Source organism: Alligator mississippiensis, chromosome 12 (genome assembly GCF_030867095.1).
Source record: "Alligator mississippiensis isolate rAllMis1 chromosome 12, rAllMis1, whole genome shotgun sequence".
In the NCBI taxonomy this organism is placed as follows: domain Eukaryota; kingdom Metazoa; phylum Chordata; order Crocodylia; family Alligatoridae; genus Alligator; species Alligator mississippiensis.
In genome coordinates, this window is record NC_081835.1 from 18,928,626 (window position 1) to 18,954,932 (window position 26,307).

At 46.6% G+C, this 26,307-nt stretch overlaps 1 protein-coding gene across 5 annotated transcripts in view; it reads right to left on the minus strand.

Annotated features, from left to right (window-relative positions):
- Nucleotides 1-1,035: 1,035 nt before the first annotated feature.
- The window catches only part of MGLL (monoglyceride lipase), an 83,551-nt gene continuing 58,279 nt past the window's right edge, over nucleotides 1,036-26,307 (minus strand). For all 5 annotated transcript variants that reach the window (XM_019499708.2, XM_019499709.2, XM_014605786.3 and 2 more), the window contains 5 exons: nucleotides 23,825-23,961; nucleotides 20,988-21,098; nucleotides 15,592-15,681; nucleotides 7,317-7,532; nucleotides 1,036-4,842 (listed from right to left, as the gene is read on the minus strand). In XM_019499708.2, the coding sequence (XP_019355253.1) occupies nucleotides 4,717-4,842; nucleotides 7,317-7,532; nucleotides 15,592-15,681; nucleotides 20,988-21,098; nucleotides 23,825-23,961 (680 nt within the window). In that variant the 3' untranslated portion in view covers nucleotides 1,036-4,716. The remainder of the gene's footprint in view (nucleotides 4,843-7,316; nucleotides 7,533-15,591; nucleotides 15,682-20,987; nucleotides 21,099-23,824; nucleotides 23,962-26,307) is intronic.

Below are 26,307 nucleotides of genomic sequence, written 5' to 3' on the forward strand. Positions count from 1 at the left end.
TAACAGAGGCAAGGACCACTGGGCTTATCTGGGGCAGGGGAGTAGTTTATATCCCCTCCCCTCCTCCTCATAGGACAAGGGACACCAAGGGCTCAGCAAACACATGGAAGTGTAGATGTCACCCTCCAGGTATCCTATGCTTCCTGCCTCAGTCTTCCTAATCCTCACCCTCTTCCATGTTCTGACCCCCCACTGTTCTTCTGTCCTACTCATCCCCATTTATTCCCCACCCCAAAACTGTCCTTGCTGCAGCCCCAAGCCCCTCTCCCTATATCCCCCTCCCCTTCCTGAAATCCTGTGCTTGTAGGAGATACGGTTGGAAATCCTGTGAGCGCCTGTTGAATTTTCTGCTGCAGATGGATTGCATTTCCCTACTGAAAAATACCTCAAGTCCCTTTGAAAGAGGCTCTTGTCAAGTTTTCTCTTGCTGGTCAGATCCAAACTGGTATTCAGAAGGTCCCCTGGAGACATCCAACCTCTTTGAAACCTCTCTAGATGGCCCAAAACCTTCGAATGCTCTTGTTAACGATGCTTCTGCAACAGGGAAGAGGGTTCCAGCCACCAGCTGGGAGAGACATCAAGCAATGGGGCATGAGCAGAGCTATGGCTTGATGTCCCACTTCTGTGTAAGATGTTAGCACCTCTTACCCTTGAGACAGGCTCGTGTTGGGGCTGTGACTGAGTGGGAATTTCTTACTGAAATGCCTCCCTATCTGAAACTCTAACCCTGCCCTGCACTCTCACAAAACACCAAAGATCAGGACAAGCCTAATTATGTGGGTTTGGGGAACTTAGGAAAATTGACCTTCGAACAGGAAGGTGTCTACACCATCACCATAGCAGGACTGGTGTCTCACTAAGATGGCAAGATCTCCAGGTTGTTCCCTCCCTGCCACTGCACTCAAGGCAGTGCAGTTCTGCACTGGCTGGGATTTGTTGTATTTTCCCCCTAAGGTAGTGTATTAGCTTCTCTCTTTTCTATTCTTTCTGTACAGTCTGATGACATTGGCAAATGATGCTCCCAAACACACCAAATTCATAAAACATAACTTTATTATTAGTTGCAGTATACATTGTGTTCCTTGCAGAATGTTAAGCTTGAACACATTATTTCCACTGAAAATATGTGTATGTATGTATTTGTGTATATATATGTGTGTATATATATATATATTTTTGAACTGGAGTACAGTCAAACAAGAGACAGGCTCAGAAATTACTTGGAAAAATAAGTGTGATCTCAACAAATTTATGCTGGCAGAGTGGCCAATATAAAAAGAGCAGGCTAAATAGAAAACCAGGTGGATAATACATTGAGGATATGGTTGTTTGGTGCTATGCGCAGTATGGGTGGTGGTATCTACAATAGTTACAGACTACTATTGCTGTCATAAATGCACCCTATTCTCAAAGGCAGACTTGTCCCTGTTTGTTTCAGCACAGCAATCTGGAAGTTCGTAAGGCCAGCAGTGCTCCTCAGAAACGGTGCACGCTATTTGAAAATAAAGTATTATATTCCCATAAGTGGCAGTGCTGCCTGCTGCCAGCCAAGTCCCCTGTGAAGGGATTTCCTGTATGATGTGTCAGTGTAAACCAGTTTGGATATGTGACAATGGCTCATCTAAAGAGCACAAATTGAAAGGATGAGGCTCAGATCCCCAGCTGATGTAGCGAAGATCACTGCAGCTCGAGAGGGATCTTGGAGGACCTATGATGATTTACACCCAGCTGTCTGATTCTGTTTTAAACCCTGATTTGCACCACCTGAGGGTTTGGCCCTTTGCCACTGGATTTAAGGGTGAGCTGTGAGAGAGATGTTAATCTAAGTCTGTTAGAAACTAGCCTTCGTGCTTCCGCTGGGTCTCCCAGATGCAGTTTCCTAAAAGACCATTCTTCAGCAAAGTGGCTGAAAGCCCTAGCAACCTCCATTTAATTTGGGGTTTGTTTAATGTCCAGCGCAGCATCTTTAGCCCATAGGACATTGCTGAGTTTAGCTGGACAGATTATTTTAAATCTCTTGATCATCATCTTTTCTTCTTCTCTAGTGCTTCAGAGCTCAGGAGGACCAGCCTGAAGAACACTTTTTTAAAGACACTAACCACAGACCTTCCTTTGGCTACATCCAGGGTCTTGGGAGCAGCAGGACTCCAACTTTGATGCTATAGAGTTAGTTCCCTTCTTTTAAGTGCTTATCTCTTTAGGGAGAGACTTCAAAGTGCTCAGCACTGCTCCTGCTGAAGTCAACAGTAAAACTCCTTTGTACTTCCATGGGAGTGGATCTGTGCTAATACCAAGTGCTTTGGCAAACTTCCTCCCCTCTTAAATATCTTCTTTTTATTTATAAATGACTTCTGCTACTCCCCATCTTGCCCGAACATCTGTTACCCTTGGCTCACACCAAAGGTCCCTACAAGCCTAAGAGGTAGGCAGAGTTTCCCACCTCTCCGTTTTCACTTGTTCTCCCCAGCTCATGGCAACTGTCAGGGGAACCTACTCTTAGCGGAAAGATGTCCTAACAAATCAATACAATGGGGCAGGTGGGGCTGTAGAAGAGCTGGGGGTAGCAGTTGATTGTAAGAGCTGGGCAAGGATTTGAATTCAAATGCAGCTGAGCTGGTGAGAACTACAACCATCTCTTCTTTGGCAGGCAGGAAGCCACAAGCCTACAAATGCCAGAGCTGGTCTGTCAAAATCCAAATATCTGACTGGATCTACTAAACAGCTACATGGACAAGGCTGTGGGTCCACTGCCTTCTCACATTCACATACTCACTAGAGGACAGATCAGAACTAATTCGAGTTAGTCTGATTGTTATTGCACAAGGTTTCCTTTCCTGATTCCTGCCACGAGCTGGCTCCAAAAGGTGAAACTGAAGCAGTATGGGTGTGATGCCTATAAGCCAATGATCCTATTGTGAAGATGTTGAGGTGAAAAATGCCCCCATCTTTCCTCCAGGCAAGAGGCAGATGGTAGGCAGCAAGGGAAACTGGTGACTCCAGCTTTTGTGAAATGCCCATTTCAGGAGGTGGTTTCCCTACTATCTTGGAAGCTATTGTTTTTCTCTGGGTTTAAATCCTTTCCCCTCTCCTTCCAGGATGCCTGTTGCAACGCACAAGGTGTGAGAGGGGTAAGTTGAATTCCTTCCTTTTGGAGCTCTAGCTATTGCACTTGGGCAGAGGTCTATTAGTAATTAGGGCTTTGCTCCAAGGGGAAGCACTCCAGCAGCACACCACTGGTATAATTATATTATACTGGTATAATGCCTGAGGTGGACATGCCCTGTAACCTTATCTCCAAATGAGTGAGTCTTCACAAAGAAAGTTTTCCTAGGATCTATCTATCATCCTGCTGGTATCAAAGACCCAGTTGCTCTGGCATTTAAATTGGTAGCTTCTAGCCAATATGAGAATCTGATGGATCTGGAAGCTTTCCTGTGAATGGCTGTCCCCTGTGACGGGTTCAGCAGTGCCGATCTGGCCTGGGCATGGCGGTATGGGTAGTCCTAGTATTGCAACACACATGTCTGACTATCCAGCGGTGGACTGAGAGGATGCATGCTGCTCATTCCGCTCCTACCAGATGCTTTGAGCTTGAGTCTGTAGCATTTTTCAAGCCATTCTCCAACTGATGAGGGAAGAGACCAGATCCTTCCTGTAAAACCATGGTGAGAGGAGTGGACCTTGGTGGGTCAACACTCCTCTGGCCATGGTGGAAACAGAACAGGATGGGAACAGATCCTCCCTCCTTCTTTAACCTCTGCTCCTTTCCTTCTCCGCAGCCCCAAGCTGCCTATACACACAGAATATATATTATATCAATAGTTTCTCTTCAATAAATCTTTAACTTTACCTCTTAAGTATCAGTAGCACAAGTAATTAATTAAAAAAGTAACCCCTAAGACTATTTACAGAGAAGTTCATCTTGCAGAGGGGAGAAGTAGTTGGAAGTAGTCTGATTTTGAATGTGCTTTGTAGTTTTTTAAGCATCTTATCTGGCATTAGTACTCTCCCTCCTACAGTGCTGCCACCCTGCTGGGAATTAAAGACCTATTAAACATGCTTTTACAAAGTGCAAACTTGAAGGGTGGGGGGTCACTATGTACTCCCTATTATGTGTGAATACAGGCAATGTTTAAATCAGTCAGACCTTGAAAGAAGCCTTTCACCTTCAAGGGCCGAAGGATTCCACTCGGCCTCAGCACCTGCCACCTCCCATATGCTCCTTGCTAACTCACAAGTCTTCGCCTCTCAAGGACAAGGACTTTTTATACAGCATATGCTAGGACTGAGGGGACAGGGAAGCAACTGTCCATGGCTGGCATAGAAACTGTACGAAATGGAAGATGCTGAACTGGTGACGTCCCAAAGATTATTGCAGTATAAATACACCCTTGGTACATCAGGGATCCCAGGGTGAACGAAGAAGAGGGGCAATAGATTGATTGTAAGGGAAGGGAATGGGGGAAGGCTTCTTTAGTGTAATGCCCAGCCTGGAAAGTTTATAATGGGGGCTCCCACTGCTACAGCCTCCCTTGCTCTTTTAGGGCAGTCGCCTCTCTAAATGACGGAAGTGTCCCTCCTGCACTGTTCAGAGAAAAACATTCCAGGAGTCCCTCCGATCTACATCTTCTCCAAAAGAGACTTTTTTTTTTAAAGAAAAGCTTCCATCCCCAGAAGATCCCCGTGACCACTTAGCAGGTATCAAGATGGTTACTCTTAAGTGTGGCTGGATTCTTCGGCAGCTGCGACCTTCTGACCGATCCACGTCAGTATTTCTTTAAAGACAGCAGTGCTGACCTCGGGCAGCTCTTTGTGGAGAGCATGATAGGCCTCATCATACACCTGTAGTCGGGGAAAGAACAGATATTAAAACCATACACATCCAGAATAACACAGCCCTGAGGCCTCATTGGCCAGCACCCACAGTCCCATGTGCCCTTGTCACAAGTTGTCTTTATCTCTGTGTTTCTTAAATACAGCAAGGGATGGCCTCAGGTTGAACTGCACTGAGTGTTGTAAAGTGCCTCCTAATCTCCATTCATGTGTGCGGTGTTCTAATTCCTTATGTTTCTTTAATACTTTTCCCTGCTGCAGCGTGAAAAATTCACGCGAGCTGCAGAAAGGCTGAGAAGGGCATCTGAGTGTGGGTTTCCGATCTGAGAGGTCTTCAGAGATGCTGAGCCCGTGGAGCCCTCACTGACAGCAACAGCAGTTGGGAGGGCTCAGCACCTTTGAAAGAAACCGGATTCTAGGTGTCCCCAGGCAGGCCTTCAAAGTTAGGGGCTGCTCAGGAGAACTGGGGCCAATGTGGGAGAAAGAGTGAAATGAAAACAGGGTTGTGTCAGGATGTAGAAAAAATAAATACAGGTTAAAAATAGAGTGAAATCTTTTTCAACCTTTCAGTTCTACTAATTTTAGCAGTGGGGAACCTATTCAGAGTGAAGCACGCTGGTGATGCTGCTGCTGTGCCTTTAAGTCAAGTGCTCTGTCATGGAAAGGCTCCCTTGGAAGGCTGCTTTTGTGCATTATTTATAGGTGAGCTAGTATCTAACTGCTTGGCAATATCTGGCCAAATGCATTCAAACTCTCATTCTGGCATTAAGTCAGTTGAATTCTATGCATGGGATAAAAGGAACTGGACTTCTTTTGGTCTGACTTCCTATCCTGCTTTCCATGCTCAGAGCACAAAGACCTGCCTCCCATCTCCGCTACTCTTACTACTGCCTGTTCCTCCATCCCACAGTGCCCATTCCTTCACCCTCAGCACATCCAATGTTTGTGTCTCCCTCCATCCTGGCTCCCATGTGCTCCCCACCTCACTGTCTTTTCCCATGTTCCTCTATACTCTTTTCTGCCCATCTGTTGCTACACCTGGCCCCGGCTTACCTACTCATCGTTGGTTGCTCCCTCTTTCCTCCATGTCCCTCATTTATTCCCACACTCTCCCTCAGGCTGCTATCTGCCTATTCTGTGCACTTTTTATTTCTTCCTCCCCTCCCCTCAATCCCCAATGGCAATCAACAGTCTCCCACCGTTTAATCCCTCCTTATTCCCACCCCTGACATCTGCTCTTCCAGCTGCCTGCCCCCACCACTTCCATCTCTGCCCTTTGCTGCTCCATTCCTTTTGCTGCAAATGGAGTGGTGTTAATGCCACTGAATCATCATCATCACAGTGACCAAGTCCCCAGCACCTCATCCTAACCACGCAGAACATCCTGTTGCCTCCTGTCCTTTAGCCAGGGAACTGCAACTGTCTAGATCCTTCCCCCGTAGTGAGCCCTGCATTCTCCTTCTTTTCATTCCCATGCAGTGTATCTCCAACATGTGAAGAAGCTCATGCTTCTTTTCCGAGGGCTGCTTTCATCATTTGAGCAGTGGCTGCAAATGTTTGCACAGCTCCATCACTGCTTTGCCATCCCAAGCAGCCAAAATCTAGTGAGGCAACCCAAGCAGAGGCAAGAAGTATTAATCATGCCCGTGGAGCTTTGCCACAATGGGGGATGTTCCCACCATCCCAGGTGTGATTTTACTCCTTTTATGCCCAGTGTAGCCAGTTATTTTTCTGAGGACAAAAGATTTTTGCTTGGTCTCCCCATCTCCTTTTCAGGCTCATTCATGTGCTAACAATTGCTTAATCAGCTGTGTGCTCTCGCCAAATGAGCAGATGTGAAATGGCTTTTGTTCTGTTGTGCTCTGGAAAGGCCTCTTTGTACCTTTATGCAATGGGGCGTGAGGTGGGGTTGGCACTAAAGCAGCCTGCATTGTTTACACATTTTCAGGGTCACTGGTTACCTGGATAAGAGTCCATCCTAGAATATGCCAAGTACCAGAGGAGTTGAGAGTACCCAGCACATCCCAGGTTGAGGAACAGGTGACTTCCATGCTCCCTCTCTCAGTGCTAACTTCTGGGCTGAATGGAGCTCCATCAAAGCCCTAGACCAGGAGTAGGCAACCTTTTTTGGCCAGAGTGCAAAAAACCCACAATGTCTACCCTGGAAGGTGCTGGTGTGCCGATGTGCTGGAGCCGGGAGCAGCTGTTTGCAGCCTCCCGGCTGCAGCCGGCCCGTGGAGCCCGGTCTGCTTGCAGCAGGGCTTGCAGCCTCCCAGCCGCCTGCTGGGAGCAGCCTGGGCTCCATGGCTGGCAGCATCTACTTAGAGCCTGAGCTCGCAATGGTGTGCCAAGCAAAATGGCCTTGCGTGCCATGCTTGGCACGCATACCAGGGGTTACTGACCCCTGCCTTAGACCATAGTGACTAAAGCAGAGGCCAACACTAGCAATACAACTCCCTTCCCAGAGAAAAACGCAAGCTGACCTTGAGTGTTTTGTCCTGGCTCAGTACTGTGTCCATCAGCAGATAGGATCCTTTGATGTCACAGAGCTTGTCGGGTGAGCCATGCAGCACCAAGATTGGCAGGGTCAATTTGGGGAGGGCCCGTTCTATTCTGGCAATGGCATTCATCAGCTGGATGACAAAGGAGACTTTCATTCCTCCATGGTGGACCAGGGGATCGGATGTGTAAGATTCAACCTGTTGGGAAGAAATCATTTAAGATCAACAATGCTCCACTTGGAAAAACTGAGGCAGGTTGTGTGTGTTGAATCTCTTCCCTTCTTTGAGCATTTTAGCGGTTTTCCATTCTCTGAGGGCCAATTGTGCTATTTCCCCTGAGGTTAAGGCCTCTGCTGGAACAGCCATTGCCCCCAGGATTTTATGCAACTGCAGACTTTAGATTCATTCCTTGTGCCAGTGGAAATGTTCAGAAACCAAATATACTTCTGCAAGCAAGTGACCAGTATCAGCTATTGACTATTCTCATGGCAGCTTCCTTCTGCATTCATTTGCGCTGCCCTTCCTGCAGACAGTCCATCCCATCTGCGCTAATGCAGAGATATTATACCTCTACGATACCACCAAGCCCTAGGTCCCCATTCTGCTCTGGTGCGCAGTCTTTGAGAGGCTTTGCATAAGTGACTACACTTCTCTGTGCCTCAATTTCCATGTTTGCAAGGTGGAGGTAAACATACTTCCCCATCCTGCAGGAGGGCTAAGTAACTTCTGTTTATAAAGTATTACGAAGATTAGAAGCTCTATACTGGTGCTAAACATGCACACATGGAGACAGTGCCTGCAAAGACAACAGCTCCTAGCTGACCTTGCTCTCCTTAGTCCCGTGGAAGCCATCCTGCTCAAGATGGAGTGCTGCATGATGGGTTCTGAAGTCTCCAATGGCAACCCCTCTGTATGAAGGTGGCTTCAATCTCCATACTTTATGCAAGCTAGTAGAGGTGCACCAATACACTAGTCCATATTGTATTGGCACCGATAAAAGGAAAATTGACATTATCGGCAGTTGGCTTTTTTTGGCTGATGTGGCCGACAATGTCACTGATAAATGCTGTGTGCATGTCCACAGCTGCAGCATGCATGCAGCCAGGAATGCAGTCCAGCAGCTTGGAGATCAGCATCTGCCAGTAACTCTGTGTGGGGGAAGCAGTGTGTGTGTGGGGTGGGTGCAGACTGAGGCCCCCATGACGAGCGAGGGAGCAGGGCTGGGGCAGGCATTGCTCAGTAGGAGTGAGGCAGGGTGCAGGATGGAGCCGTGGGTGGCTCATCCGGGGCAGCTCCCACTGCTGTGCGCACCCCGAAGGGACACAGGGGGCATGTGCCCCCCAGATTTGTGCATAGGGTGAGGGCAGGCTGCCTGCTGCATGCTTGGGGCTGGGGCTGTGCCAGCCTCTTCCTGGTGGGCGGGGACGGGGTGAGCAGTGGGATGGGGCTACAGGGTGGCTACAGTGAAGTTTGGGGTGGCTGTAGCCCACCCCGTAGCCCCTGCTCCCAGTGCCACTGGTGCCTGCCCCAAGCACAGCCCTGGCCCAGCCCCCCCACCAAGAAATAGTCAGCACAGCCCCTAGCCCCAAATGCACAGCCTGCCCTTGCCCCACACACAGATCCAGGGGGCACATGCCCCCCACCCCTTCCCTGGGGTGCGCACAGTGATGGAAGCTGCCCCCCTGAGACACCTGCAGCTCTGTCCCACACCCTGCCCTGGCTGGGCAGTGCCTGCCCCTGCTCCAGCCCCACTCTGTCCCTTACCATGGAGGCCTGGATCTGCCCATCCCGCCCCCCCAGACTTAATGGCTGGATACCGCTCTCCAAGCTGCCGGGCTGCCTATCAATCAGTGGATCAGCATCAGCTGATATGGCTGGTTAATAATTGGCCGTCGGTATCAGCCAAAAAAATTTTTATTGGTGCACCCCTACCAGCTAGGTGTGGTCTTGGCGTCTTGGCCAGTTAGTATGGAGACCCCAGTGTTGGGCAATATTTATATGAATTTAAACAATGGCATAAGGTGTTGAGAGGCAAAAATGTATATCAATATTTCACTTGAAATTCATATCCTTGTCTTGCAGGCTGGCTAAGAGTGGAGAGCCAGCAATCCTAGGTTGCTAGGAATGGCTAGTTACCGCATCATGCAAAGCTACAGTAAATATTTGTACACTGTATACGGAGAAACGAGCTTCTGCGGCCTACGCACGCGTTACCATCTCAATATTTGCCAGTTAGCTCTGATTACAGGTTGGTCCCTGGCACAGCAGCTGATTCCTCTAAATTCTCATCGGGCTTTCAGATAACAAAATTATTTTTAGGTTAGCAGAATGAAGCCTCGGCTTTACCCTCACAGGCAACAGAGACTCTTCAAAAATGAGTCCCCCTGGCAGGATGCTGGAGCCCCTACTTTGTGTGGGAATGAGGGATTGTGAGACTGCCTGCGAGGCAGTCCCCCATTAGCTCTCACTTAGCTGGGAGCTTTGGAACAGACTCGCTCATTAAAGTTGACAAGCATTAGACCGTGAAGCAAACTGCATTGACTGGGGGCTGATGTATCCTTCTCAAAATCTACAGGTAACAAAGACGGTGGTGCTACTGGATGAGTGCTTTTAAACTCTACCCATTTCCTCTCAGGCTAGTTCAGACAAGACCACTGTTAGATCTCAAAGCCCTTGTGATTGCATCTGTCACAGGAACTGAATCCAAGGATTAGAACTGGCACATGATGGATTCTCTGCTTCCACCTGCAAGTCCCCTGCTGTGGATTCCCTTCCCACAGGGGAAGTTTCCTATGGACATAGCCCCAAGCCCAGTGTATGCGCTGGGGGAAAGAGATGGGCAGGATAGAAGTCACTATAGCAGACCCTGCTGGTGGTGGATGATGGTCAAAGATCGCTACCAGCTGATGGAGGTCAGTGAGGGCCCCTAAGGTGCTCTAGTTTTTTCCAGGGCATATACAGAGAAACAGGAAGCTCGAACTGGCTGGTTGCCTCCTGGTCCCATGCTCTGTTTTCCCCAGGGCAGAAAAGAATTTGCCATCAGGAGTCAATAACCCACTATGTATGTATTCCCTGACTAAGCTCAGACCCATAGGCTAACATCCATCTACCAAGGAGATGTGAGAGGGAGGAACAGGAAACAAAAATTGTCTCCAAATGAAGAACCTTCTGCCACTGCAGTTCCAACGGCTCAGACAGCAACCAGAGACTTAGTCGGAGAGAGAACTGGTACACTGACAGTCTAATACATTCTCATCCCAATAGGTCAAGCATGGGAAGCCCCAGCACATCTGTGCCAACTCGCATGAGCTCACGTGTCTGTACAGACACAGGGGTCTGGAACATGTCTATAAGAATCCATTGGTGGTGAAATCCTGGTTGAGACTATACAATCACAGCCCAATCCTGGGATGCGCTGAGCATCCTTGACTCCTGGAAGCAACAGATGACACTTCTGAGCACTCTGCTCCCTCATGTAATACTCTGCTAGTGTGACTATTCAGCACCTAAACCCACTCTCCCAGACAGCCCCGAGGGGTGCAGCATCACTGCTGCAAGCACCTCAGGTCTCACCTGCACCTCCCACCAGGCAGAGAGCCATGTCAGTGGACCATGAATCTTGCACAGCCCCATCCCACTTGTTTGAAAACTTTTCCCTTTTCTGAAAGCTGTCTGTAACCCATGAAGCTGCCTGAATTTAGAAAGAGCTGTCTTGGGATTGTGCTCCTGGAAAAGGTACACTTTGACTTCTGGAACACCAAGCACATCTCATTTTGTCGCCCCTCTCTCTACCAGATCGCCCAATATATTTTTACCCAAACAGTTGAACTTTTTGTTTGCAATTTAAACAAAAGGCATAGGGTTCCTTCGGCTACTTAGCAACTGGCTTCAGCCTAATCTGTGTTATTTCTTTGGAGCTGTGTTGCAGTGCTGCACTAAGGCAACACAGTTTGAGGTGGTTTTCTTTTTTTTTTTTTCTTCATTTCACTGAAGGCAACAGAAGAAGGACTCTGGAGCTGGGGGTGGGGAATCAAGCAGGTCGGGAGGCGAGATTGACAGATGCTCCCTACCCATGGAATAAAATAATATAGAGAAATTTATATGAGGTGGCCCCTTTCCATCCCCATATAATGCCATAAATGCCAAGAGATGGCCTAATGGGCTTCTTTCTTTTTTTATTTATTTTTTAAACAACAGGGAATTTTTAGCTAATAAGCAGCAGACCAATCTTTTGTGTGGATGGAAAAAAATAATACCCCAAGAATGATTAACATGGTGAGAGGGATAAAAACAACTAATGGATGACAATCATTATCCCAGTCGTTAATGGTCTGTACATGGAGTGAGTGTACAGCTCAGGTTTCTCCTAGTGAAAGGAGGATAAAGAGATGAGGAAGAAGGATGGGGATTTATCTCCAGTCTTCAAAAGAAGCAGCACCCCCACTTTGCAGCAAGGCAGGTTGTGATGGCACAGGAGAAGGTAGCTCCAAGACCTGCTATCTGTAACATCTGGTGGGCTGAGGGTTAGCTGTAGGGAGGGTGAAGAGAAGTTCAGCTGACTTTTAAGGTTCTCCATCACCGGTGATGTGGGTGGGACCTGGCAGAGACGAAGCAAAAGCTTGCAGCAACTCCTGTACATGAGGCCCCCTGTGACTGGGGGATGCCTTATGGAGCGGGGCTTGTTGTGTGGGGAGGCACTTTTTGAGGTGCTGGGTTGCTGTGCCATTCAAGTTGTGCCCATGGGAGGTCGTGCCTTGTGCGGTGGGCTGCCTTCCCACGGAAAATGTCCCCAGTGAGGGGAGCCACCCTGCCATGAAGGGCATGCTGCGTATGTGGGGTGCCCTATGGGGGAATGCCCTGCCCTGTGAGTTGAACCCTAGGGAGAGTCCTGTGACTAATAATAAGGGCTATAAAGCCTCCAGCCATTCAGCAGCCCTCAGGTGAATGGCAGTCTGGGGCAATCACCCTCCTACATTGGTGCTCCCATCCATCTTTCCATTGCCCTGTATCCGGGCTCGTTTCTTACTGCAGCCCTCTTACCTACCTTTGCTCTACTAGTAAATCTGACTCGTTGTTCCCTTTGTGCCTTTTCCCACTTCTTGCTTGTCCTCTGCCCTCTACAAAATCCTGGTTCTCTCCGCCTCCTTTCCTTGTTGTTCCCTTATGCTTGGGTACTGCTGGAGGCAGCTCTCTTGCCAACATGGAGATCGTGGGCAGCAACTGAAGACTAGGTCTGGTCAAAATCTTTATATTGGAGACAGTTCAGTGATCTTTTCTTGCCCGGGCCTAGTGTGGGAACTGTAGAACCCACCTCAACAGCCAATGAAGGGGTTTTTAAATTTTCCTTAAGATAAGGGTTATCCACCATGTCTCCTGGTATCACCCATAAGCTGTTCTAAGCCAGGGTTGCATTTTCCCTATGTGTCTTCCACAGCATGAAACATACTACTGAGCACTTACAGCCTGATCCAGTGCTCACTGAAACAGCCAGAATATTTACAATCTCAATGACAGATGTAGCAAGACTTGAATAAAAATTAATGAGATCCAGTAGCCTTGCTTTTCCCAGAAATGGGACTGCCTTTCATCAGCACCCCATATTACTTTCCATCCATGTTTGTAACAGAAAATCATCTCCAGTCTACCCTGTACCTCTCAGTACCTACATCTTGAGGGCAGCCTGGCATGAACACAAAGATAACAGGAAATTTGGGAGGATATCCCTTGTATCCTTCAGTTGTTATAACACTGCTCAGCATCACCCTTGCCAATTAAATGACTGGATAAAATTGTGCTCCAAATTAGGGAAGACGGTAGGCATCTGTTTGAACTCACCATAACGGGGATGTCCTGAGGTCAGAGCTCAACCCCAATGACAGTACTTAGCATGTCACTAGCACTTTCTATTTGAGGAGTGACCCCTGATGTCACTCCTCCTCAAAACCCCAGGAACACAGATCTTTTTTCACAGGATTTTATCAACTCTTCTCTAAGCTGTTGCTCAAATAATAGTTGGTAACACCTTTTCCATGATGAAACACCACAGAGCAGATAGATGCAGCTAAGCATTGTTCCTATAACTTAGATGGAGCCAACCTTATTTGTATGCATATGTTTTGTGGGTCTTTGTTATTCCAAAGCTCACTAATACGCTTGAGGAGATACAGGTTACAAAGTGGGCGTTTAACTAGTGCTGTCTGGGTTGGTTCATAGACTCTGTCCAGAGCCATAGTATTCAAGCAACTGCTCTACCTACTTTTCTCATTTCCAGCTGAAGAATTCAAAGATTTTTTTTTAAACAGTTAGGTTTTAAACCCAGTATATTATTATTCCTGTTTTCAGACAAGGAAACTGAGGCACAGAGAGAGTACGTGACTTGAGCAGAGGGTCTCTGTCATAGCCAGGACTAGAACCCAGGAATTCTTGTGGTTATTCTTCATGACCATCTTTCCTAATTTCTAGAGCTGTGTGAAATTACGCCGGCTGTTTCGTTCCAATTTCGAGGTCGAAACAGCAAAATCAGAACAAAACAAAGGCAGTCGAAATAGCCTCGAAACAAAATGAGGCTGGTCGAAATGTTTCGACCATAGGATGGGGATGGGAAGTCAGTCCAGCTGGGCTGGCTTCCCATCCCCAGCACAAGGTCTGGCAGGAGGAAGGAGGCAGCTCAGCTGGGATGCTTCCCAGGGCCTTGTGCTACATCGTGGCAGGGCGGGAGGCAGCCCAGTGATATAGCACAGGGCCCTAGGAAGCAGCCCAGCTGGGCTGCCTCCCACCCCTGGACCGATCTAGTGGGGAACGGGGAAAGCAGCCCAGCTGGGCTGCCTTCCACCCCCGCGCGATGTAGTCAGACTTCCCATCCCCAGCAAAATTCAAAACACAGTGTCAAAACAGCCTTTCTGTTTCGACAGAACGGAATGGAACAGCTGTTTCAACTCGAAATGAAATTCGAGATGAAACAGTGTTGCCTCGAACCATTGAAACTCAAGGCAAAATGGAACAGTGCCATTTCGCACAGCCCCCCTTTCAAAGCAAACCAAACCTGCAAACAAAGCCCACCTGTACCAGGCTTATATTTCGACTGACCTGTCTGCTCCCTCTCTATTCAGTCGAACGTGTATGGCAAGTGGCAAATGCACAGTCTGATGGTGCACAGACACTTCCATAGATGGGGAATGGACTCATATCTATTTAAAGACAAATCCAACTTATCCTGCCAGTCAGAAGCTTGAAAAATGACAACATGCCTCAGTGGCACACAGGTGGGCAGGGAGTAAGTGTCTGCTTTGCCTGCCAAACACTCCTGCTTCTGAGAAGCCCTCAGGCACCATTTTCTGTCATTTCTGTTGATCTTAGAAACCAACTCAGATCCCAGCTCACAAAACCTTTCCACACTGAGCTGTTTCATTCATTGAGGTTTCTCTTTTCTTTCCCCCTCAGCACTGAAATACAAACCCAAGCCTACACGTGGCTGTTTCTCCTGAAAGGTGTGGGAGCGTTTTTACTCATTATTTTGTGCAGTTGCTAAGACATCTGGTTTTACCAATGACTACAACAGCTACTACTGGGAGTGTTTGTAAGGAAGAGGGAGGAAAGAAGCTGCCTCTCCACGTAGCAGCTCAGTCCCACGAGACACATTTATCCTGACAAAATATTTTCCCCCAGTGCTGCTCTGCTCTGGGTAGCTATCATGGAGGCTGTAATGGGTGACAGTGGCTACTCTGGCTATAACGTCTTTGGGGCAGAAGCCACTTGTTTTTCTCTGTGTTGATGGGACTCGTCTTTCTGTTGCCATAACGGTACAATAAGCAGAGCTGAACAACACAGCCTGAAGTATCTGAGCCATCTCTAAACCACAGCTTCCTCCAGGGCTGCTGCCATTGGAGCTACATGCCAGTGGTGAAGGATGGTTCCCATACTTGCTGCACTGAGCACTCCACAGCCAACTGCTCCCTCTCCGGCCTAAAGCACACCCTGGGTGCCAACTGCACTGAATTGGTGACTGAACAGTTCCTGACTTTGGGCTAAAATTGCTTGTTGGTGTAAGGACTTAAAGCTCCCAAGGCTGCAATGATATGTCATATACCTACATCAGCCCCTAGTACTGCCATTTCTTTGCTATCTACCAAGACTCCAATGATTGAAAATGGTATGCACCTTTACAGACTAACTTAACTAAGATACATATATATGGAGCACAGGCTTTTGTGAACCCCAAGTTCACTTCATTAGATGAAAATGGTATTAACAGTCTTACCTCCTTCTTATTCCGGGAAACCACATTTGGATCTATGGATCCCAGGGACAGGTTTGGTAGGACAAAGTTGAGCACTTTCGCTGCAAAAACCTATGAGAGAGGAATGCAGTTGGTTCAGTAAGTAGAAAAGAGGTCCATGGATCTGATCCTCATCTGGTGTAAATCATTACTGAATTAAAGTCAACGCTGCCATGCTGAGCTACACCAACAAAGAACTTGACCCCGTATTTAAAAAACTGAAGGGAAAGGAGTTGGATGCCAGCCAAGATCAGTTACAGGAATGGGTGCAATGACATGAAATGCACTTGGCTGTCATCTCCTCGCAACATCAGGCCCCCTTCTCTGCGCCGCATTTCTTCCCATTGCAAATGGGATCAAGTTAAATTAAGAAGGGCCTCACTTAAGAACCCTGTTAAGGGAAAGCAGCTTTCACTCCTCCGTGGAGCTGATTGTGTTGTTGTTGCTGCCCTTTCCTGCCGTCACTCAGCTCTGATTTCAGGCTGCAGCACACAAGTGATATTCTGGGCAATTTACAGTAGTTGCCTAGGCTGCACTCTTTTTGATAAGCACATTCTCCTGGGAGCCTGAAAATAAACAACAGCAAAATGTGCATGCATTGACTAAGGAAATCTATTGCTCGCTTGTCTCCTGGGAATTAAACACAAAAGCATTCAGCAGCTTGAGCTCAAAAACGCTGGCAGAAAAAAAAAAGAGTAACTTCTCTTCTTTCAATAGCATTTTACAATCCCCCCAGTGCTGGGGTTCTTCTCTGATCTTTGATACCCTGTCTTCTAATTAAGTGGTCACCACTTAGGAAAGAAGATAATATGTAATTGGCTTTTGCAGTCTCTTTTATTGCTCTATTTGTTTCCACCTTGCCCTTCAAGGTGAATTGTACCTAATACACCCTGCCTGTGTTTGTATGCACAGACTGTAAACACTTAGTAAGTGTTCTCTGATATTTCTGTATCGCAGATGCTGTATGAAGGGAAATTATACTGCATTAAGGGATCGATACTAGGTTGAAATTAGAAACGTGGTCAATGATAGCTCATGGCAAATATCAAGGCATCCCCATACATGGGGAACATATTATTGGCAAATCATAAACTCTTTGCACTGATTACCCCACTGGCACTCACATTTCATGAGACAAATTCTATTCCACTGAGATCCCCAGAGTTATATCATGGATCTCCATGGCTGCACACATAAGCTTATATCTTCAAATAGGGTTACTAAACAGAGAGGGAGTTTTCTTTAGCCTTTGTTAATTTTAAGATTACAATGATTTGGGGCATCTGTCTTGAGACATTTTATGAGTGCTGATTAACATTACCGAATTTCTCAGTTGTGGAATTCCAGTGAATGTGAAATGGACCATCTGCTCTCAAGGCTCTGGCACATCCCCCAAAACAGGTACAACAGTGAGCTGTCAGACCTCAGTGATTGCTTATTCAGGTGGAAACACCTTGGGACAACAGCCTAGCTAAAATCAGAAGTACTTTTTTCCCCCAGGTTCTCAGGGGAAGAAGGCAGGGGGCTAGGGTCTAACGCATGTAAAACCCTCAGATGAAGAACAAAAAAACCAAGGTGTTAGATGCTGGTCTTTAAAAACCAGAGATGCACACAGAAAGCTTTACTGCAGGAGACAGGAAGACACAGCCATGCTTCTGGGGGACAGAGGGCACTGCTTAATTGTGGAATCAGCTGTGGAAGAAGGACGTTAGGTGACACTGGGAGACTTTGGAAAGAGGCTGCGTATTGGAGAGGGGGAATCTAAACCTACCAGAAGACTTTCTGCTTGAAGAGCAGGGAAATGTGTACAGATGTGTCAATTATTTTTGTCTGTGTGTGCGCTTTTTTTGTGCCACAAAAGAGTAATTTGTTTTAGAATCCTGTGCAAAATCAACGGGAGTTATATTGCCAGCGTGTGTTCTCGGACTCTGAAGACCTGAACCATACTTACACAGCACACCCACAAGCGTGGAGCTCAGGGGAAGGTTGTGTTTATTTTCAAGGAGTTAGTGCTGGTCCTAATGCACCCAAAGCAGTTGGGCCAAAGAGGCCCATTTCAGTCAGACAGCCTGTCCCCAGAAAGTCCAAGGGAAAAAACCAGGCTGCAGCCCATTTAGATCAAGGGCAGCTCAAGAGTTAGGGGCATGGCAGAGGACCTCTACCAAGACTAAGACAAACACACATCCTTATCAGTCCTGTTTTTTATTTTGAACCTATGAATATTTATACCCCCAAAGATCTCTATATAAATAATGTGAGAGTAAATCTAAGGTTTCCCTCACGTGAGCAGACACACACTTCTTGTTCGTTAGGTTCTCCAACACCATGATGACCTAAACTCTTAGCATGAGCTTTGAAGATGTTCTCAAAGCTTCCTCATGTTTCTGGAGTTCTCTCCAGCTTTAGCCACCCATTTTACACCAGTGTAACTTCGCTGACTTCAATGGAATTATTCCTGATTTTTCAACAGTGAGGGAAAAGAATCAGGCCCTATATATGGTGTTTAGATACGCACACAGAGGCATCATGCATGTGTGTGTGTACATACCCACAAATATTGCTGAAGCATAGATGTAACTCATTGTACAGTCACACGAACCTGGCACTAGCTTCGTAAAGACTGTCAGCTCTGTATGAAAAGCCACATTACCCTTCCTGTAGGCTGCATCAGTCAATACAGCTTATAGCTCAATCATTCTAAGATCCAATGTCATTGCCATCGGAAAATATAACCTTTCATGTTACAAACCCATACTAAGAGGGTCAAAAGGTTTTAGTGTGGCTTCATTGATTTTGTGAGCACTATGGTGACAGTCTGTGACACACTGGACTTTTAATTAAAGGTTGTGTTGTTAATGCCCTGGATATATCTGATAGCTGAGGAGTTTATCTCCTGACTGGTTTAAAACAGCAGCTGATGTAATGCAGATTCGCCAGGAATAGTTGTCAGGCCAGTTACATGCAGATGGAGAAGATGCAATTGGACAGCCTGGGGATGAGATAAAAGAGAAGCAGTTGCTGCACCCATGCTCATCCTGGTGTGGGAACACTTTCAAATTCAATCCTTTTCCATGCCAAGGTCCAAAAGGGAGATCCCAGACTAGGATGGGAAGATACGTTTTCCCTTCAAGGGCTTGTCTACCCAGAAATCTGTGCGGTTTTTAGCTAAAAGTGAGATTCAACATTACTTTAGTTAATCTGATACAAAAGGCTACGTGGATGCTGTTATGCCGATAAAAAGCTGGGTTCTCTGAATCTACTGAAAAGCGATTACAAACATGTTTAAGCTAATGGGAGAAAGGCCGCTCTTATACCAGAATAGGAATGTTTATGAAAAGTTTTGTCCCAGTTTAATTGATTTGGTGTCCTTCACTCCTTGGGGAGCTAGCAATAAACAGCTGGGTGATTTCACTCTCTCAATGCCAGGGACTTGCCAGGCACAGGATTAAGATAATGTGCATTCTTATGAGGAGTGCAGGGGTGGCCTGAACTCCCCCTGTCCCGGTTCTGCCTGACTGTCCTCTGCAGCCAGAAGGCTTCCAGACACTACCACTGCTGCAGTGCTCTTCTTCTAGCATGGTCAGTGAATGGATAAGCCATGAATTACTAATTAGCCTGCCAGCTAAGTAGTTTCTGTAACTTAAATGGCCACATGTCCATTGATAGCTAGAGTTACAGTGGTTAGCTTTTGGCACAAGTCTGGAGAGAGGTTCTCAAACTAGGTGTCTCTGAAGCCAGAGCAAAATAGTGTAACTGGTTGGCCCCCGTGCCCTTTCTCTCTCTCTCTGTATGTGGGAGACATTTCTAAGACAGCAGCAAGTGCAAGATCTGATCATCACAGGATGTTACTCACTATTATCATGTTCCTGTTAGTCAACATTAGCTATGCCAAGTTAAACTCTTGTTTGGCTAGAAACCTCTGCTCCAAGAGGATGAATTGGAAGGTCCCTGCTCTGTCATCAAGGGGCTGACTCAGGAACTACAAGGCATAACAGCTCAAATGGGTAAAAGAGAGAATATTCCCTGCTTGGGGAGAAGCATCAATGTATTTGGTGCAGACTCTCAGCCCTCCCCGAGCAGAATACATCTCTATATTACACCTAGAGTTTAGAGCCTGACCATACACAGTAACACAGTCCTGAGGGGAGCCAAATGCCCTCCTTGCTCTCTAAATACACTGGAAGTTAAAAACACCTAGCATTGCTCAGGTCTCTTATTTTCCTTTGCATCTCTTCTGATCACGTATGCACTTTCCCTTTCACTTGCTAATGAGTCCTTTAAGAGTCATCCAGCTCTGCATTTCTGATGGGGCTGCTATTCCCCCAGATGATCCTGATCTGCTGGTGATTACATGGCTTGGATCAGTTATCTGATTCAGCTGCAAAGGAAACAGGTGATTGCCCTTTGCCCTCATGGACTAGAAAAGCTCAGTAGTGAGCAAACAAAGCCTAGCAGTAAGATTACTTCTGGTGACTCTTCGGAAAGGGAGAGGAGCAAATCTTGAATAGATAGCCTGGAAGTTAGCTGGGAATAAGGATCTAGACTGGGGAAATGACTCCAGGAAAAAAAATTAGTGGGCTAGTGCCCTGTGGGAAGGGGGCTCAGGAAAGGTGATAAACCCTTTATTTGATGTTTCTTTTGGGACCGTTGCTTAAATTTGCTGCCTGCACCTTGCCTGGGGGTGCCAGGTGAGGTGCTGGAGCCTTCTTGATGGAAGACAGGCTGGATAGAGTGCTATAGAATAGTAACTTGGAAAAAAATAAGTCTGAGTGAAAAGTCTGTGCCTAATCCAGGACTGATAATCCTCTGTGGAGACTAGCCCTGTCCAGGCTCCCTAACTCCTTAACTAAAACTGCTGTGGTCAGGTGCTTTCAGATGCACAGCTGGGGATGTGGTTAGGAGCCCTACCACAGAGATGGCTAAAGATCCCTTTGAGAAGTGCAAGGAGCAGTGAGTTTTGACTTCATTGTGTCCTGTCTAAAACCCGGATGCCCCAGAAAATCGCACAGAGAGAGTGAAGTCACCAGAGCACAGGGCCCCAGTGGAAGTGTGGCCCTCAACTAAGGAAGGAACCATCATAAGATGGTTGGTGATGTAGAAACCAGGCCCGTCCTGCTTCCATTCTTCTCTCCAGCACTAATTTTGAACTAAGGGGATAAAAGCTCTCCTTGGAAGGGACAAAATTAATTTCCTTTTTTGGATTAAAAGTATTTGTTTGGCAAAGGGGGTGGCTAGTGGAGGAAGGAGATAATGGCTGGTGCCCTGTGACAGAGAAGAGGGATCTCTGTAGGATGCCTGCAGTAACATCGATTTGTTGTCATGTTTAGTTAAAATGTCTAGATCAACAGTAGAACAGTCTTTCTTTTTTCTTCCATTACCTTGATGGGTGTTGCTGCCTCAGGGCTTGCTACAACCAAAGGAGAAATTAAAACCATGCCCGAAAAGTCATTTGGTCTCTCACTTGCGGTTAGAATAGAGATGGCTCCACCCTGCAATAAAAAAAAAAGCAAGAAGCATTGAGAGAGAGCATGATTCTTCTTTGTTTGTACAACGTTGATGGCCTACCAGGCACCCTAAAAATAGTTGGTGTGAGGTTGGGGGGAAGAAGCCCCCTGTTCCAAGGAGCTTATAATGTGGCTGGAGAACTATGCTAACAAAGGAACATGAGCTGGAGTAACTGAAACCCAAAAACAGATTGGGGTTAAGTTTCTTGTGTGTGGTAGGGCCATACTTTCAGTAATGGAAGATACTATCTTATATACTGTTATGCACTACTAAACTTCAGGCATAAAAGCAATTTTGTGGAACACCACCGAATTTATTCACATGCGTTGGCAGGATCACGGTTCCAATGCATCCCTATGGTGAGGACTGAAAAATAAAGGTCTTCTGGCCACTTTGGGTGAGATTTGAGGGTTGAAATGAGGACTGGTTGGAGGTCCAGCCCACTGAAGGGGTGGCAATGACTGGGAGAGGATAACCCAGTGAGCAGAGAGGCTGGAGCTTTGCCTCTAGTCTCTCTGCATGATATTGGTGTCTCAAGGGTTATGCAGTGGTGTTGCTTCAGAAAGAAAGATGTGAAATATTGGTTAATTATAGGCCTGAATTACTGTTGCACAAATGTTTGTGAGGTTTCCTCTCTCCCAGCTTTGCACTCAGTTGTTCATATGCTTCAGGTCCTACAGCAACATATTCACATGTGGCTTCAAGTGCATTGTTGACAAGACGCAGACTGGCCCCTTCCCGTGTGAAAAGCGTAGTCATTCTGATGGGGAGGCAGCAGTGCTTGGCTCACTTGCTCAGTGAAGTTCACAGAGGATTAGTTGCCAAGGAAAATGCTTGGTGAAGGTCCATGCTACCGAAGAACCATTGGCTTGTTCCAAATGGAGCAGCGGCAAGAAGAATCTCAATGACCTTCTTGGGAACTGGCTGCTTGTTCACTTTGCTCTGAGCCAATGTAACTTTTAAGCTGTGTGATATTTTATATCAGGACTCTTGTTTATCTGAATGTGGGGCTGAATACCAGAATGCCTTTTTAAATCTTCAGGGAAAAGATCTGTAAACTCAATGGGATCATTTCCTGGCTGAGTAAGCTGGATTTGCCCTATACTTTCAACATAAAATTGGCTCGCAAAAGAAACCACCCTTTTGTTTTCTGTCCCTTATCCTTAGTGCATTTTCCTGTAGTTGTTCTTCACAATGGAGCTACAGTGCATGGCTATGTTTCATACATAATCCTCTCACAAGGTCATGGAGTGCTTTACCTCCTGCTTACTGGTTCAAATGTAACCCCAGTTCTTGAATGTAAGATGCTACTTGCTGGCAGCTGCTCAGGACTGGGAGAAATGAGTGAGTAGGACTCAGTCCAGTTCCCAGTAGGAAACTGGTGTCCGTACGGCAGCACTCTTCAACCGCTTGTGTCTCAAAGCACCCCTTGATAGATTCAAGATACCCCTTGGAAAATGTCAGGTCTTAGTTTTTCACTTTATTACTTTTGTGTAGTCAAAAAAAAAAAAAAAAAAGTCTATCTGCTCTCTTGCAAAGAATGCTTTTAACACTATAGATTCCTATACTTGAAATCTCTGGGTTTATCTTTTTATGTTTGCACACCTAATAATTGGGGCTGTGCGAGGCTTCGGGAGCCGATTCAATTTGGAGGAGATTCGGCCCAATTTGGGGACTGAATCTCTGAATCCAAATTGAATCAGGAGAGCAATTAAAAGCTCCAAATATATTTGAAGCATCTGAATTGATTTGGTGATTTGGCCACAGACTAAACAGGCAGCTGACAAGTCTGGGGCATGGGGGAGGGACAGACTGGGGCTGGGACAAGTTGCCCAGCTGGGGTGGGGGTGGTGGCATGGGACTTGGGGGAGGGGTGCAGATGCAGCAGTGTGGTAGTGCTTGGAGCAGGGGCTATGCACTGCTGCCATTTGCCAGCTGGTGTGGTGGGATGTGGGCACGGCAGCGCTGGGAGTAGGGGCTATGCCCTCCTGCCGCTTGCTCCCTTCTGCCTGGAGTGAGCTGCACCTCCATATCCCCCACCCCCAGACCGGCTGAGCAAGTGGCAGTAGTGGACAGCCCTTGCTCCAAGCGCTGCCGCCGCACATTGTGCACCCCTCCACCCCCCTCCCAAGTCCCCTGCCCCAGCTGGGCAGCTTGTCCCAGCCCCAATCTGTCCCTTCCCTTCTCCCTCCCCCAACCCCAACAGACTTACCAGCTGGAGGCAGCTGTGTCAGCTGCCTCTTTAGTCTATGACCAAATTTCTGAAGCGGCACCAAATCTTTCATATCTGATTAGGCTGAATTGAATTGGGACAGTGATTTGAATCTCCAAATCTAAACTGCTGTCCTCCAAATCGGCCAAATCCGAAGTGAATACTTGCCACTTTGCACAGGCCTACTAACAATGCTATTATTGTATAGCACTTATGAGATCCTTTCACAGGTGCCATGGCACCCTGGTTGGGAAATGCTGCCATTAAGCAAACAAAACCACTCTTGCAAATGGCAGTAATTGCATTCTGATTCCAGGGGCAAGGACTGAGTGGTCCTATACACTGAAGCCCTCCAGGGTGGAAGAGCAGTGGCAAAAGAGGGAAGTAACTTGTTGCTTTGCTTTTTTTTTTTTTTTGCATGGTAGCTTGGGTGACTCCTAACTCTGTGAATGAGCTGTAGCAAATTGTCCTGACCATCGTTAAGAAGGGTACACTTACCATGGAATGCCCCAGAATGAAAATGGGCAGATCAGGGTGTTCCTTCTTCATGAGTTCAATGTGCTGCAAGCTGTCTCTGATGAAAATGTGGAAATCGGACACAACCATACGCTCCCCTTCGCTCTGCCCATGGCCAACTGCACAGGAAAAAAAAAGACACCATGGTTACATCGCAGTGAAGTAATAGAAACGTACCTGAGTGTCAGGTCGACGACGGGTGCCTCAGCAAGTTGCAGGGACAGAATCATTGACCAAGTGCTCTTGTGCTGATGCATACATGCATTATAAGTGTGGTTTACATTGCATAATCTTGGGATCTCAGAATTTCCCTTCCCAATTTCTGGTAATAGGGTGAGGGAATAAGTAGGAGTGTGCTATAGAAATAATAAGCACAACAAACTAGACAAGAAAAGAAGCTCATAAGTGACTCAGTCCTTGCCTAAGAAGCCTTTGTCTGTCATTTCCCCCCCCCCCAACATGCTTCCCAAAATGAGATGAGCCCCAAGCAAAGTTCAGATCTAGTCTCTTGCTCTTCCAAAGTTCAGTGAGTGAAAGGATCTGGTGGGTGTTTAGCCTCAGTATCTGGAGTGTGAGGCCTTGGATTCCCACAGTGAGGGGTGTAGCATAAAAACTTAGAGAAATAGAGGATTCTGGATACTGAATGAGATGGCTAGAATAGCCATAAACAGATGTTCTGTAAAGCTTAGACCTAGGGTGCCATGACTCTGCTCTTCCTTCTTGCTCACATCTCTGTCATATAGTGTATGTTATCTCGGGATTCTTGATTTGCTGCTGCTGTGGGGAGGTGGGTTGGGGCAGTTGCCTTCAGTAATGGACAAAACTCAAATCTGTGACTGTAGGGTCACAAGTGAAACTAGCAGTCACAATGTTCACAAGTATGGGAGTTCCACCTAAAACAAGTGGTAACTTGCAGCATACAGCATCCTATTTTGACACTATTTAGCCACGTACTGGATTTGCCTTGATTTGGATCAGTTTTTAGTTTCCTCCTGCTTTTTCCTGCCCCCCCCCCCCAAAGAAGTAAACAAGTTACTATGGGAACAATGGTATCATTGGTAAGGGTGGAGTTAGTGACATCCACCAGCACAGCAGAAAGTCAATTTATAGCATGTAAAGTCTTGAAATGATTTATATGATTAGCATGACAACATACGTGGGGAGCACTATATAAATAGCATATCTTTCTTTCAAAAAAGAGCCACACTGTTCTTGCTCAGTGTGATTTGTCATTAAAGGAGACTTGGAAGAAGTGTGGGGGAAAATAGCTCCATGTAACAGGCTGGTCATGTTCACCTGAACCTCCTCCAGCTCCGTGAATGGGTGATCCTGCTGGGAAATGCGAAGTGGAGCCTGCTGATGAAGAGGTGGAGGAGACCAAGAGAAACCCTGAGACATGCCAAGCTTGGAAAGAAGGTGTGATCAGAACTTACTTAATGTCTGTGCTTAAAATGAAAAGCCAGGCAGAGGGTGAGTTGATTTTGCATAGCTGTTGGAATGTGTGTGTAGGGCAGATTGTTCCATGTTCTTTTTCCAGACAAATGCATCTATAGCTCTACATATGGCTTCGCTTCCACAAACGACTGATGATGGCTGTTGCTTCTTGTCAATGACACATGGAAGATCCTTTCTAGCTTTGGGATGGAAATAAGCTAAAAGCTCTGTCATCTACAAATGGGTCGATTAGCAAACACACTGCTGAATCCAGCATTCTCTGCCCTGTCCCCTGATATGGAAAAGCGTGTGTGTATTTAAATCCCATAGACAAAGCTGAAGGGTAAGCACTTGACTGGGTTAGATCCTGGCCCCTTGGTGTTAGCCTCAGAAGCAAAAATGGTCCATCTTCTCTGTGTGAGTAATGCCAAAAAAAAGTGTCCTCTAATGGTATATACATCATATAAAATAGGAATGTAATTTAAATGGTACTTCTAATCCAAACAAGCAGAAGTAGTTCACAATCACTAATGAATTCTGTCTCCTACGCCTGGGTGGGGTAAAGCAAGATTACTGTGCCCATGCTATGGATAGGGTGAAAATCTGTGCATCTCCCCAGGTTGTGTGGTACAGTGACTTCATAGAGGGCCCCTGACACCTTGTACCTTTATGCCCATGGGGCTAGTATGCCCCTCTTACGCTGCCTAAAATGACCTCTCGGGGGATTTTCCATTGTCATTGCACCTTACAAAGTTCTTGGTCTTTTAATTTGATTTTACTTGAGCAGTCAGACTGCTATTATCTCTTATCTTCTTCTCCACAAAATCAAACTGTGTTCCATATGTAATGAGTCCACTAGAAGTAGATTCACCCAACTGAAACCTGCCTGGAGCGAGGAGCCTTTTGTGGTGCATGAAAGGAACTGCGCAATCAAACATCAGTACATAGGAGATGACTGAACTTTTTTCTTCAAACTTTAGTCCTTAAAAGAGTTTGTAAGAGTGAAAAGGCCAAATCCAGCCTTGCATACA